This window comes from Excalfactoria chinensis, chromosome 5 (genome assembly GCF_039878825.1).
Source record: "Excalfactoria chinensis isolate bCotChi1 chromosome 5, bCotChi1.hap2, whole genome shotgun sequence".
NCBI classification, from domain to species: domain Eukaryota; kingdom Metazoa; phylum Chordata; class Aves; order Galliformes; family Phasianidae; genus Excalfactoria; species Excalfactoria chinensis.
In genome coordinates, this window is record NC_092829.1 from 29,368,045 (window position 1) to 29,381,650 (window position 13,606).

Sequence of the window (13,606 nt, forward strand, 5' to 3'; positions counted from 1 at the left end):
GCTCCACTGAATGTTAGGAAGTAAAAAATAACCTGAATGAGAAAATATGATGGATAGAGAATCCTCATATACCAGTAATTTAGGAACTGCTGTTCAAAGGATTGTCTTTGACACAATGTTTGTTGAAAATTCTTTGTGTGTATGTCAATAGTGAAAACATATGCGTTTGTTTAACCTGTTTTCCCCTAGCTACATCAGCAAAGTGGATGTGCTGAATATTTTGGTTGCTGCTGCTTACCGTCCAGTACCATCTTTGGATCAGATTCTTCTCCCTGCAGCAGTAACAAGATTAAGAAATCGGCTCCTGGAGGCAGAGTACTATCAGCTAGCTATAGAGGTAATGACAGTAGAAAGATGTGAATGTTAATAATCTTTCTCTGGTGATTTTTGTTTTTCTCAGAGTTCAGATGGATGGGATACGTGTGAAACAGACAACATTTAAACTGCTACAAACAAGGAATAGGTTTCTAAACAACAAAGAATATCTTTTCTGATGCTGGAAAAAAGGATTTTTTGAGAAGGATCATGTTTTCTGCTGTGGATCAGGTTCCTAAAGGGATAGTCAGGGGCTGTTTCCTGGTACAGTTAAAATTGGAATGGGCTAACTGCATGGAGGAGTCTTACATCCAGCAGAAGGGCTGAGGCATCCCTTGTGACAGGATTTTATCTGAAGCTTGTGTTTGATCTTTTTTGCCTTAATATCGCAGCAGATATTAGTAGGCACCTTTTACAAGGGTTTACTTAGAAACTGGCAATAATGGTAAATCTGTCTATCTAAGATCATTGGGTGTGGTTTATCTTCCCCAGCTCCCAGTATTTTCTAAGTCTCTTTTTATAGCATTGCAGTTTCTTAGGAAGAGAATTATGATTTTTAAGGGATAATTAAAAAATCCAAATGGAAATAAATAACGTATTTGAATAAAAGGGGTCATGTTTTAAGGCAGCTGATTGACTAAAAAACTTAAGGAATAAATTTGATCAGCAGAATTAAATGAATAAAAATTTCCTGGCAGTTCATGAGGTATCTGCTATTGTTTTGCTTTTAAGCCACAAACTCACAGTTATTTACACAGTTCTTCTATATAAAAAACCAAAAACAGTTGCTTCATGACATTTTCACATCAGAAACAGATTTTCTTCTAAGTTTTAAAGCTGGTGAGTTGAAGTTTCCCAGATGTGTGGTTATTTAACCTTGTATGATTAAACTGGCAATAGCCTAGAAATAATCAGCACGTGATGTTTTTGTTTGTTCTAGTGGGAAGTACAGTTTAGGAAAGACATTTATATCACAGTCACAGGCTGTGATAAGCCAACTTTCTGATTTTTCTGTACTGCAGTATTAACAACTTGCTTTGAATTTAGGTTTCTACAAAATCCGGGTTGGATCCAAGTGGAGCATGGCATGCCTGGGGTATGGCATGTCTTAAAGCTGGAAATTTAAGTTCAGCAAGAGAGAAGTTTAACCGATGTTTAAAGCCACCTGTGGATCTAAACCAGCTGAGCCATGGGTCAAGGCTAGTCCAGGATGTGATACAATACCTGGAGTCCACAGTGAAGCCTGTACTCATTGCGGTGAGGATCTTCTGTTTGCTCTGAGAGCCTATAGCAAAAACAGTTTGCTTTAGGACACGTTTTGCAGCGATGCGTGGTACAATATCAGGTATTGGTTTCTTTCCCTGTTTTGTCATGAATGCCTGCTGCAAACTTAAATATCATTGAGAAATTCACAAGCTGGTGCCTCACAGTGAATTGATGACTGAGCAGCAGATGATAGGATTTTTTTATAGTAACTGAGGACATAGTTGGTACATATGAAAGAAGCTGTAGTGTTGAAATATTATTACTACAGTCTGAGAAAACTAAACTCCATCCCACTGATATTCTGTGCTGCTGTGGTAATAGTATTTCTTTACTAATGCACTAATGTAGCAGGAATTCAAAGCCAAAGGTGCAGATGCAATCTCACTCCTTTCTTCATTGACAGGTAGCACTGTTATATGATTTGGGATGAGCTCTGGAAGTTCTAACTAGGTGTACCAAAAAGCCTTATAGTATGAAGTAACTACAGAATCATAATAATGAAAGTCCTTTTAGTAGTAAATATTTTTGAAAAATAAAAAAGCCTGTTTGAAGTAGGTTATTGAAGCAGCTGCTGTGGAGTGCTTTGTTCTATTTAATAAACATGCTTCTTGTCCATCCCTGGAAAGAGAGTTGTGCTGGCTGCCACAACTTTCAGCATGTCTGTTGGCAGCACAGTTCCAATCTAGTGCTTATAAAAAACATTACTAGAGACTAACCCCTCCAAAGTGATGACTATTTTAAAGACAACAACAGAAAACCTTGAGGTCTGGTTGATAGTTGGAAAGGAAGTTTTCTTATTAGTTGTCACCTATCACTGATTCTGTTCTAATAGCAGGATGATGAATACTTTGCCACACTGAGGGAACTTGAAGCAACATTGAGAACAAGAAGTCTATCCCTGGAGATGATGTCTGAGGGGAAGGTTCAGCACAACAGCTACTATCAAGAGTGCTTGTTCTATTTACATAGTTATGGCACTAATCTGGCAATAATAAGCTTTTACATGAGGCATGACTGTATGAGAGAAGCCCTGCTTCACTTGTTAAATAAGGTGAGTAATTCAGTGCTCCATCACTTAAAATGAAATTCAGAAAGCAATTGAGAGGTCTTCAAGGCCAGTTGAAAATGACATTGAGCATCATAGCATTCAGGGTGTTTTCATGCACAGGTGTTTTTTCAGTGTTTCTCTTCTTCATTGTGTTGAAGCAGTGGCTTCTAGAGAGAAGAAAAGTGCTCTAGTTTTCCTTTGTAGAGTCGCTATATCAAAAGTGCTTTTTTTTCCTGCAAAGCTGAAAATCTGTACCCATTGTTAATAACAGTTAAGAAGAAATAAGGAAGATTTTGAATTCCAACATGCTGATAACTTGAGACACTTTATCACAGTGGCTCTGTCTGTTGGTACTGTTTGTTTCATCAGATGCCCGTGTTTGCACTTCTGGATGTACTGGGAACGTGAGTAAAGGACAGAAATGTAGAAAAGCCAAAAAGTGTTTTCTGATTCTGCCTGCAGAAAACTGTGTATGTTAGGAGGGCTTGAGAACAACTGGATAATACAGTTTTGTTGGTATTTAATGACATTTAAGTTAGGAAACTACTCCAATAAAGTTCCCACTTCATTTAGGCTACTTCTTAGGATGTGTGTTGGTGTGAGCCCATTATGTTTCCCCGTTCTGAAAACTGCAAAGTGCTTGTGTGGCTGGGGAGGGAGGAATGATTGGCTTTGTATTGGTATGTTTCTGTGATTGTTTCCTTTAATATTTTTTAATAATTCTTGTTCAGAATGTAAATACTGGATTCCATTATCTTCAATTTGCTTATGAGCTTTATAATAAGTTGTTGTATAGGCTTTGCTTTCTCATTATGTCGTCAGTCATTCTAAGCTTGTATTCCCATCTGCATGTTAAAATTGATTTTCAGATCTTTGATATTACTTTAAAATTGCATGTTTTTGCAGTGTTGGTGAAACAGTTTTGCTAGCTAAGCATGAGGCATTGAAATTACTCTAGGCAGACAGTGGAGGCTTTAGGCATGGGGGCTAGGAGTAATTACATGAACATGAATGAGTTATTATCTTGAGGCCATAAGGTACTAAGTTTCTGACAAAACATTTTGCATTTGAGTGTTTTCAAATCTTGTTATGTTAAAAGGAAGAAAAAAAAAAAAAACCAACAATGAGTCCATATCATGTCTTCAAAATGTTTATGTGGGCCAAGAAATAATTCATGCTTCTTTCTATCATAACATCAACACACAGGGCTGGATGATAATCCAGGCCCTGAAGCACCAGATGCAAACGAAGAGAGTGGCAGAGATGGAGTTTTCTTGTTTGTTTGTTTCTGGTTTGTTGTTGTTTTTTAAGCTTGAGGAAGAGTGGGCGAGAAAAGATCTTGAGTGATGGTTTCAGCCTCTTAGTGGGTGATTGTGGAAATGGAGTCAGGCTTGTCTCACATGCACAGTGCAAGAAGCAATTAACACAATGTGGAGCAAGGGAAACTCCAGATGAACACATGGAAAATGGAATTTATTTATTTATTCATTACTTCTGGTTTGCAATGTGGATATTTAGACATGGGAGCTGGGGCCCAGAGAGGCTGTTGAGTCATCCTACTTGGTAATGCTCTGAATCTAACTGGTCAGGTTGAGAGGCCACTCTTTAACAGGGATTTTAACAATGTGATCTCTAGAGATCCCTTCTAGCCTGAGTTATGTGTTGACTCTATGATCTGTCACATGACACTACTTTTGTAAAAGGAAGATCTTTGCATCACCGCTGCTTTGCTTCAAGCCACCTTCCTCATGTTTGTGTAGGAATCCCCATCTGAAGTATTCATTGAAGGAATCTTCATTCCAAGCTATGAAAGTGGAAAGCTGCATATGTTGGAGAACTTGCTGGAAACCATTGACCCGGGGTTGGAGAGCTGGGGGGTGTATTTGATTGCAGCCTGCAAATACTTGCAAAAAAAGAACTACTACCACATTCTGTATGAGTTACAACAATTTATGAAGGTAAGAGTGATTGCCCATCTCTTTCAGAGAGATGCTGAATGTTGTCAGTCTTTTGTTTGCTTACTGTAGTGTAAATTTGCATGATGCACAAGTATATAATTTCCAATCTGGAAAAGCAGACAGAAAGTGTGAGACTGGCTGATGCTTACCTGCTGTGTATTTTTGTCATTGATCTGGCACACTGCAGTAGCTTAAGTATTGCTTTAGAGAAAGCATTGGCTGCTTTGTTCAGTAGAGACAAGGATTAGAGAACATGGTTTCCTCTGATCCATCTTAGAAAACAGTATGTGTCTTCTAGGATCATGTTCGTGCTGCCATGACCTGCATTAGGTTTTTTACTCACGGAGCAAAATCCTACACCGAACTGGGAGCCAAGCAGACATGGCTCATAAAGATCAAGGACCACCTCAAAGTCTACCTGCAGGAGGTCTCAAGAAGCTCAGGAAGAAAAAAAGTGGTATACACTTTCCGGAAGAAAATGTCTGCTACAGATGTGTCAAGGTATCTATAAACAGTAAGCTGCGTTTTGGTTAAGGGGAAATTCAGACTTTGTCTTAATGACTGTGTTTGGGTTGGCTTTAGCTAATGCATCCCAGTAGGGCTCGACCCACATTTGGCTAGCTAGTTGCAGTTATAAGATTCCCACTGCATTTATATCAACTATCATCCTGTAGTTTAAAAGAGCAAAACATAATGCATAGACAGATATATTTTGCTGGCTATATTTAAATTTAAATTCAACTAAAAGGTGTCAGGCTTGATTGAATCTTTATGTCAAGTTATGGGTGTCAGACTTGGCTGAATCCCTGTATTCAAAAATCTGAGTGTAAGTTCAACCACGTATCTCTTGCAGTTGGTTTTCTTAGGATTTGCTTTCCTTTCACATTTTTTAGGCTAGACATTAAGCTTGAAGTTGGTGAGGGGGACTGAGTATGAAGACATCAAAAAGAAGTAGTGGTTGCTGATTTGGGATCCAGGTACTGGATTCCAGATTACATGGTCTGGTGGCAGTATGACAAAGGGAAACAGTTCTCACCTAAGAGGGGAGATTTAGGTTAGCTGTTAGGTGGAAATTCTTTACTCAGAGGGCACTGAGGTCCTGGAACAGTTTGTCTGGAGGAGCTGTGGATGCCCCATCCCGGAAAGAATTTAAGGCCAACTGGGTGGGATCCTGCCACAGGTTGATGGAGTGGATGGCAAACCACAGCAGAGGGGTTAGAACTGGATGGGCTTTAAGGTCCAACCCAAGCCATCCTGTGGTTCTCTGAATCACTCTAGGATAATACAAACAGCTTCCCTGCAGTTTTTATGTCTTGAGTGCACAAATCTATAAATAATTTATTGTTGTAGATTTGGCTACGCAAAAGAGAGATAGTCCAAGAGTAACTAAAATAATTACTGTTCAGAAATCAATATGGTATTTTGAAATGTGTTCGTGGAAGTAGTAAGTTCAAAAATAATAATAGAAACTTTCTCTATCACAAAATCAAGTGAGATCTGTTTTTCCCTTGTCTAGACACATCAATACAGTTGATCTGCAAATGGAAGTAACTAAGTTTCTGCATCGCTGTGAGATCTCAGGAAGCTCTCAAATGGCAGGCTCCTCCCTGCCCACACTGTTTGGAAATAACAACATGAAAATGGATGTTGCTTGCAAGGTACATACTACTATTTCAAACACGGCATTGTTTTTTCACCTTCAGTGCTAATGTGATGCACAGGTTGAAACATCTGATGGTTGGAGCAGCCTCATGAGCAGGTTCCTTGTGCATGTATGCAACCTGTAGTTAATGGAAAACTGCTACTCCAAGTAGCAGGGAATGCTTAAAACCCTGAAGCACTGTTGCTCAAAATTCAATCTCTCAGAAGTGCGTGATCCCAAATTCTGGAAGAAATGTGCCTTTTGATTATATAACCTGCTTGTTTTGAAGCAAGGCAAATAATACTGCTATTGCTATCTTTCTTGACTTCAGCTCAGCTTCATTTGTTGCACAATGACTCAGTATGCAGCAATAGATGTTATATTTCCTCCACCTCTTGTTGGGTTGGTGCTGTTCTCTGTTGAAGTAATTTCATGTGTTTTGTCATCTGGGCAAAATCTGGAAATGTGAGCATTGTTATTTAACTGTATATCACAAAAAAGGGATGTACGTCCTCAGAGTTGTCTGATGCCTTTCTTTTTAGGTCATGCTGGAAGGTAAAAATGTTGAGGAGGGATTTGGGATTGCATTCAGAGTCCTTCAGGTACGGTAGAACAGGTATTACTATTAAATAGTAATTTCCTGCGAACAGCAGTTATTTAAGCAAAACTTTTTTGCCAGCTGCCTTCTAATCCACAGAAAGGGAAATCTCTTACGAGAAAAGTCAGTAGTTCAAGTCTGAAATGTGCTTGTACTTGGAAAAAGTTTGGTAAAGAAAGGAAGATTTTGCTTCAGTAGGACACCTCCAAGTTAATTCGCTCTTACAGATGAATTATATAGAGCTTTTTCTTTGCCTTGCTACTTGTTCAGTGACTTAGTGGCTGGCAAACCACAATTACTGTGTAAGTAGAGAGCTCTGACATGTTGGGTCTTTGCAGTTTGGATAGCCATACAAATACACTGAACATCTCCACATTGTTCTCTGAACTGTAAGAGGAGAGCAAAGTTGAATAACTGATTGCTGTCTCCTGGGGCCTCACCTTCTTCATGTCTGCGTAGAAGCTGAGGTGCTTACAGTCAGTGTAGCACATTTCTATGTTTCTCATTCCTATGTTGCTAAAGAAGTCTGCTAAGTGGGGTAGTAGTGGGTTGGGTAGGGAAGGAGGTTTTTTATCAGAAGAAATAAAACTGACTTACTGCCCCAGAAAAGGTGACAATTGAATGCCCTTATTGAACAGAAGAGTTGCTAAAGGATATTGCTGCAGGCAGTGCAGTCTTGCTGTCATCTCCTGTATGGGACAAAGAGTATAACATGGCTGCTTCTGAACAGAGGTGGCCCACTGAAGCAATGTCTGTGGCCTTGCTGCCTGTTATGTTTGTGATCAGTGCATGTGGTAGGCTCTGCTTATTTCACAACAAGGAAGACAGAACAAGGTAGAACACCTGCCTGGACTGGAAAAAAAAGTGCTTCTCAGCAGCACTTCTTTCCAGTAAAAGATGGAGCAGTAAGTCCAGCTGCTTATCATCACTTCTATTGCCTTCTTTCCTTTTTTTTTTTTTTTTTTTTTTTTCCCCTCTTTATTTCTTGTCTTCATAGCAGGATCAGTCTTTAGCTTTTATTTCTTTCCTCATATGAGAGATATATAATTATCACATGCCTTCAGTTTTCCAGGGTGGCTGCTGGCAAGAAATATAATGGGAACCTGCTAAGTGAGGTAGAGGTGGGTTGGGTAGGAAAGATCTGTCAGAAGCAGTAAAATTGCTACCCCAGAAAAGGAGGTGACAGTGTTTTTGTTTGTAAGCAAAGCTGAAATTTAGCCATCTGATTATAAAGAAACTTTGAGTCAGTCCTGAGCAGTGGTGACTCAAAAATCAGAGACCACAAAAACAGTTTTATTTTCTTTTTTGGAGCATACTACGATATTTTGTCCTCGGCAGAGATTGTCATATTTGTATAGGATTGTGTAGGCTATACTGAGAGAACCTGCTGACAATATTTAACGTGTTGTTCTGGTCTTCATCTACCTCTAGGATTTCCAGCTGGAGGCTACAGAAGTGTATAGCAAAGTAGCCAAGCAGCTGGTGAAGCAGCAAAAGTACAGTGAGATCCGACAGCTACTGAAGTGTGTCAGTGAGTCTGGAGTTGCAGCCAAGAATGATGGGGATACCATCATCTTAAATTGTCTAAGTGAATTCAAGAACATACCTGCTGAGGTAATTCTGTCCTGCCTGGTATTCCTTTTGAAGTACAATGTCTGTATGCAATACAGGCTACAGGGACTACTCTGTTGTGCCTCTTCTAGTGATTCAGATATTCTGGCTCTGTACTTGCATGCATTGTTTGAAGGTGTGTGTGTGTTTTCCTTCCTTATGCTAGTTTGAGAGAAAAAGATTGCTTAGTGTGTTCCTAACCTGCACTTCCCAAGTAAATATTTGTGATGGAGAGAGAACCTTTGTCTGACAGGATCCTGCCAAATCATCCAAATTGGAGTGGGAGGGGTTGCCTTCAGTGAAGCTTCCCTGGCTGATATAGAGGATGTATAGAAACAAGAACCTTCTGCCTCCATAGGAAGCTGTTTTAGGATTCCTTTTACCTACCACAGCATCTTTTCTGTCCCAGTGAAAGGGACCTCAAGAGTCCAACCCCCCACTAAACAGTTACCCTACAATAGGTTGCACAGGTAGGTGTTCACACAGGTGTGAATATCTCCGAAGAAGGAGGCTCCACAACCTCTCTGGGCAACCTGTCACCCTTACAGTAAAGTTCTTCTGTATGTTGGTATGGAACTTCTTATGTTCAAGTTTTAGCCCTTTGCTCCTTGTCCTGTCGCAGCATACCCCTACCTTGAATGGTAGAACTTCACAGGGGACAAGAGGTTGACCTCATAGTGTTTTCTAGGGAGACACCAAAGACTTGGCAGGCAGAAGAAGCTGTGGTAACGGGAATAATTGGGCTTTATATTTTCTACATGTGTGGTGGTGGTTGGGATAACGTAAACAGCTATCTGTGATCTCAGCAGTCTGTCCTCTAGGTGGAGGTTTGGTTTCTTAAGGAATAAAAGTTTGCAAACGACAGTCACTTAAATGCAATCACCTTTTCCCTTTTTGGCTACAGGACCTCGATAATCTGATTCAGGATATGGACAGTGATGAAAACAAGGTAAGTAAAACCAGAGTAAGAGGAATTCCTTTATCAAGAGTTGAACAGGCCAGTCTTGATTCCTATGATACCTGCTCTCTTCCATTATTTTCTCTATCATCCTCACTCAAGTAAAGGTTTTGAAGGCTACTTTCTAGACTGTAGAAATCAATGAGCTGGTTAAGGCTGCAGTGTTTTCAAGTGTAGAACTGTAAGATGAAGGTATTGATTGATCTTTATCCTTATAGTTCCTTGGTCGTCCTTGGAATGAAAGCTAGGCTTTAGTAAGACTGGAAGAAAAGCATTTCTGAGTTAGCTCTGAGATGGACATTTCAGCTTATCGTTCTTTGAAGGTTTAAGCTGTTTTCATTGTGGTAAGGAGTTAAATGGTAAAATGTATGTCAGAATTAAAGTAGTTTTTTCTTAGATGAAATGAGGCCTGCACTAACTGATTTCTTTATAAGCTTAAATACCGGCCTGCCAAGCCTCTGAAGAGTTGCATATTAATAAGGAAACTCTGTATGCATATTTGTAGATAGAGGCTGTGGATCAGAGTTGCAGACTTCTGTAGATCCTGGGTGCCATAACTAAAGACAAAACTTAAAATTTCTGACTCTACTCTGTCCTCTTCCAACTGACAAACTTGGGTGTTGTATGTGGATTGAAAAATGGGCTTTTAATTCTGCCTTTTATGAAAGATTTATTATTGAAATATTCATGTCTTAGCCATTCCGGAAGAGCAATAGAAGGTAATGACTGTTTTATAATCTTTGCCATGGGGTTATGGAAACTGAATGCAAGAAATAAAATTATTAACGTATATTTATTGGTGATACTGTAAAGGAGTTTCCATAAGAGCCAAATTTAATGAAATATACAGCCGTTTATCTTTTACACTGGGATCTACACCATGCAATACTCTGCCTCACGTTGTGCTTCTACTGCCTTTTATGACAGCATCTTGAACGAGATAGGATTTGCTGGAATACTTGCTTAAGCTTATTGTGTTAGCTTATCTTAGCTTTCTAAAGGAGTTCTGCCTGCCCTTTTCTCCTCCAGATTCAAGCCTACCTGATGTGCAACAAGTTGCGTTCTGCATATCTGGTCTCGGTGAGACAGGAGAAGAGCAGAGCAGTGCAGCTTGTCCAGCATGTGCGCCAGCTGGCTGAGAGCAGTGGAGAAGATGTTGTGCGTGCCATCTGTACCCAATGGCTCACAGTGCATCAGCCCAAAACAAGAAATCGGCTTGGCCAGGGCAGCAGGAAGTAATTGGCATTCACCGTCACCGCAGAAGGGGAAGACTTCATGACACCTTAGAGGCATGCAGTGCAGCAATCGCTTGGTAAAAGGGAAGTCTTCTAACTTGTGTTGGTAGCAAATGGAAGCTGCTAGTGTGCTTCTGGTTAAAAGGAAAAGAACTAAATTACAAGTGCCAGTAATCTGACAAATAGTCACTACCTCAGGGTGTCTTTTGGCCCTCTTTGATTTGAGTAGGGGGAAGGGTGGCAGTTTCAAACTGAACAAGCAAGATTTTTAGGTCTGTGGCAGAGAGCGCTTAGGATTTTTAGAAGGGCACTGAACTTTTCCCCTTTTTTTATTTCTAATTCAGAAAACCTGCATAGAGAGTACAGAAAAATCTCAACAGCTCAATGTAGCCTGGAGTGTAACGTTTTCTGTGATTATGGGTTTCCTGTAAAACTCTTTTCAAGATTTCAGAGATCTTTTACAAAGACTGAAATTCAGAGATGGTTGTTTTTAAAGCCTCTATACAAACTATTGCAAACTTCCTTCCCCCACTCTCACCCACTGCAGTGTGCTCAACTTCTTTTTTAGTTTGTTGGACAAAGTACAGACTGATTCTTTGTGGCAGGTTTTTACTTCCCAGTTGCACTGTCTGATATATGTATTGCACTTGAGTCCTTACAAAATGGATGAAATTGTAAATGACATATCCTGCAAAGGGCCTACAAAGGGAAAAATCCTTTAAAATAGTTTTTTAAAAAATCACCTACCTCTTTCTTTGCTATAATATCCAATAAAATGTGATGCAGCTTTATCACTGAGCAGATGAACTTTAGATACGGCAGGAAATACGGAAAGATAGAGCTGTGGCAAAATTCAGCAGTCTGTATTCCTGTCACACAGGAATTTTAGGGTTTTTTTTTCTTATGAGAATAACCTGTCCCTGTCAGGTACAGCAGAATGCATTAACTAAACACACTGTGCAGATTATAATGCCAGGATGGAGTGTGTTAGGACATGTGAAAAGGCAGTATTTCATAACACAAGGAATGGAACAGTGGCTTCTGTGCTAAACTTGTGTGTGTGGTGAGGTGCTTACTGTGACAAGAAACAAAGCAGAGTTGTTAGGTTTAGTCAGCAGATGTCTTTGTGTCATTTCTGCATTGAAGAACACCAAAAGAAGTAGCTGCTGCTCTGCAATGATGATTTGGACACATGAAATGAGCAGAAGAAATGTAGACAGCAATAGGACCTTCTAAAAGAAACAAAACTTGGCCACAAGAGTATGTTAGCAGTTAATTTTTACTTCAGCACAAGATGGAAAAACTACTTTGTTTTGTTGTTAACTGTTTAGCATTTGACTGACTTTGGAAGAAACAGAACAGTTTCTGCAAATAGTTTTAGTACGTAGATTGTGACTGTCGGGTATGGGTTTTGTAATGTTCCCAAACTCGGTGCAGTAACAGAACAGACTTTGATAGCATTGGGAAGGGCTTGTTTCATCCCCTCTGGGTGCTCCACTGCTACCACCATCTCTCCCAGAGGTGAACTATTCACTAGAGCAGGGCTAGAAATGTCGCTAAGCTAAGTCGTCAGAAATGACCACATTTAGATTTTAGAATCTCTCAATCACAGATTTGCACAATCTCATTAGTGAGCAGTACCAATGAAAGCTGCTTTTGTTTTCCTGGCCAGACTGACCTAGCTTGCCATCAGCTTAGAGCTGTTAGGCTAATCCTAAAACGTGACACTATCCATCTATTTGATGACTTCTAGCTCTCTAACTATGGGGGGAGGTTCTGCTGTTCACGGGTGTCTGGTTATGCTTTGCTGTAACACTGACTGTTCTGCTCCAGTTCCTTACAGCTGTATAGAGCACAGAGAGTGGAGTTTGTCATGCAGACCAGTCAGTTCTGTACCTGCCTTTCCTCTCGACTTCTTTGCACTGTACTTTATGCACTTTATAGTGTTTGTTGTAACTTGATGTTCTTAACCTGGAATTGTAGGGAATGTTTCTCTTACCAGCAGAACTGGAATTCTGATCCTGACCAACTGCCTTTTGTCATGAATAGTGCAATTATCAAGGTTTGAATTTTTGAGCTTTAGAAATGGATTGAGTACTGCCAGTTTAAAAACTTTCTATAGAAATGACCACAGGCTGTTTACAATGGTGGGGGGGAAAGGAGAATAAAAGTCTTCTGACGGAAGGTTTCAATATATCTTGTTTGCTTTTTGCCTCAGCATAGCTTAGTCTTTTGTTCTAGATCTGTGTTTTGCATTTGGCTATGCTCACCAGATGAACTAGAAGGGGAAGAATTGCCGTCATACAAAAATATGCCTTTGCTGTAATGTTCTCAATACTTTGAGCAACTGTGCTGTCACCCCTTCAGAGGTCACCCTGGTAGCTAGCTTGGCTTATACATGTACTCTGGCAGACCAGTAATTCTCTTCAGGCAGCTTTGCAACTTAATGCAACTCTCCCTTACAATACTCCCTTTAAGGCAGCAAAATGAGCTTAAGATCTCATTTTACAGATCAACCTGTAAGGTATAAATGACTTACCCAAGGTCAGAGAGGGAGGAGATTCCTCTCTATGGTAAAATGTAGTTAGGTCTTATAGTGAAACTAGGATCTGATTCATTTGAGAAAAGCACTGACCTGAAAGGGGAAAATATGTCCTAGAGATTCTTTCTGCTTTTTCTTTCTTAATGGCTTCTGTTGTTCCTAAAAGCCCCTTTAAAGATCAGAGAATTGCACAGAGCCTGCATGCTAGGTAAACAATCCACTGCTACAGTGTTGTTGAGGGAGGAAAAAAGGTCAAGCACAGGGAGAAACATTATGAAGGCAGGTACAGATATAAGCAAAACCAAATGAATTGCATAGTTTCTTCAGAAAGTTGTTTTCTTGCTGTAAAAAGAAAATGGTTTTATTTAGTATTGATCAGAGGTAGCACGGGACTGATGTACATGGATAGTTTTCAGACATAATTAATCATAAC

The 13,606-nt window shown here is 39.8% G+C and overlaps 1 protein-coding gene across 1 annotated transcript in view; it reads left to right on the plus strand.

Moving 5' to 3' along the window:
- ZFYVE26 (zinc finger FYVE-type containing 26) overlaps nt 1-13,492 on the plus strand; it is a 45,191-nt gene extending 31,699 nt beyond the window's left edge. The window contains exons 33-42 of the mRNA XM_072338725.1: nt 190-337; nt 1,363-1,572; nt 2,414-2,632; nt 4,390-4,587; nt 4,886-5,088; nt 6,104-6,245; nt 6,772-6,831; nt 8,259-8,441; nt 9,343-9,387; nt 10,426-13,492. Coding sequence (XP_072194826.1) covers nt 190-337; nt 1,363-1,572; nt 2,414-2,632; nt 4,390-4,587; nt 4,886-5,088; nt 6,104-6,245; nt 6,772-6,831; nt 8,259-8,441; nt 9,343-9,387; nt 10,426-10,635 — 1,618 coding nt within the window. The 3' untranslated portion in view covers nt 10,636-13,492. The remainder of the gene's footprint in view (nt 1-189; nt 338-1,362; nt 1,573-2,413; nt 2,633-4,389; nt 4,588-4,885; nt 5,089-6,103; nt 6,246-6,771; nt 6,832-8,258; nt 8,442-9,342; nt 9,388-10,425) is intronic.
- The last annotated feature ends 114 nt before the right edge of the window (nt 13,493-13,606 follow it).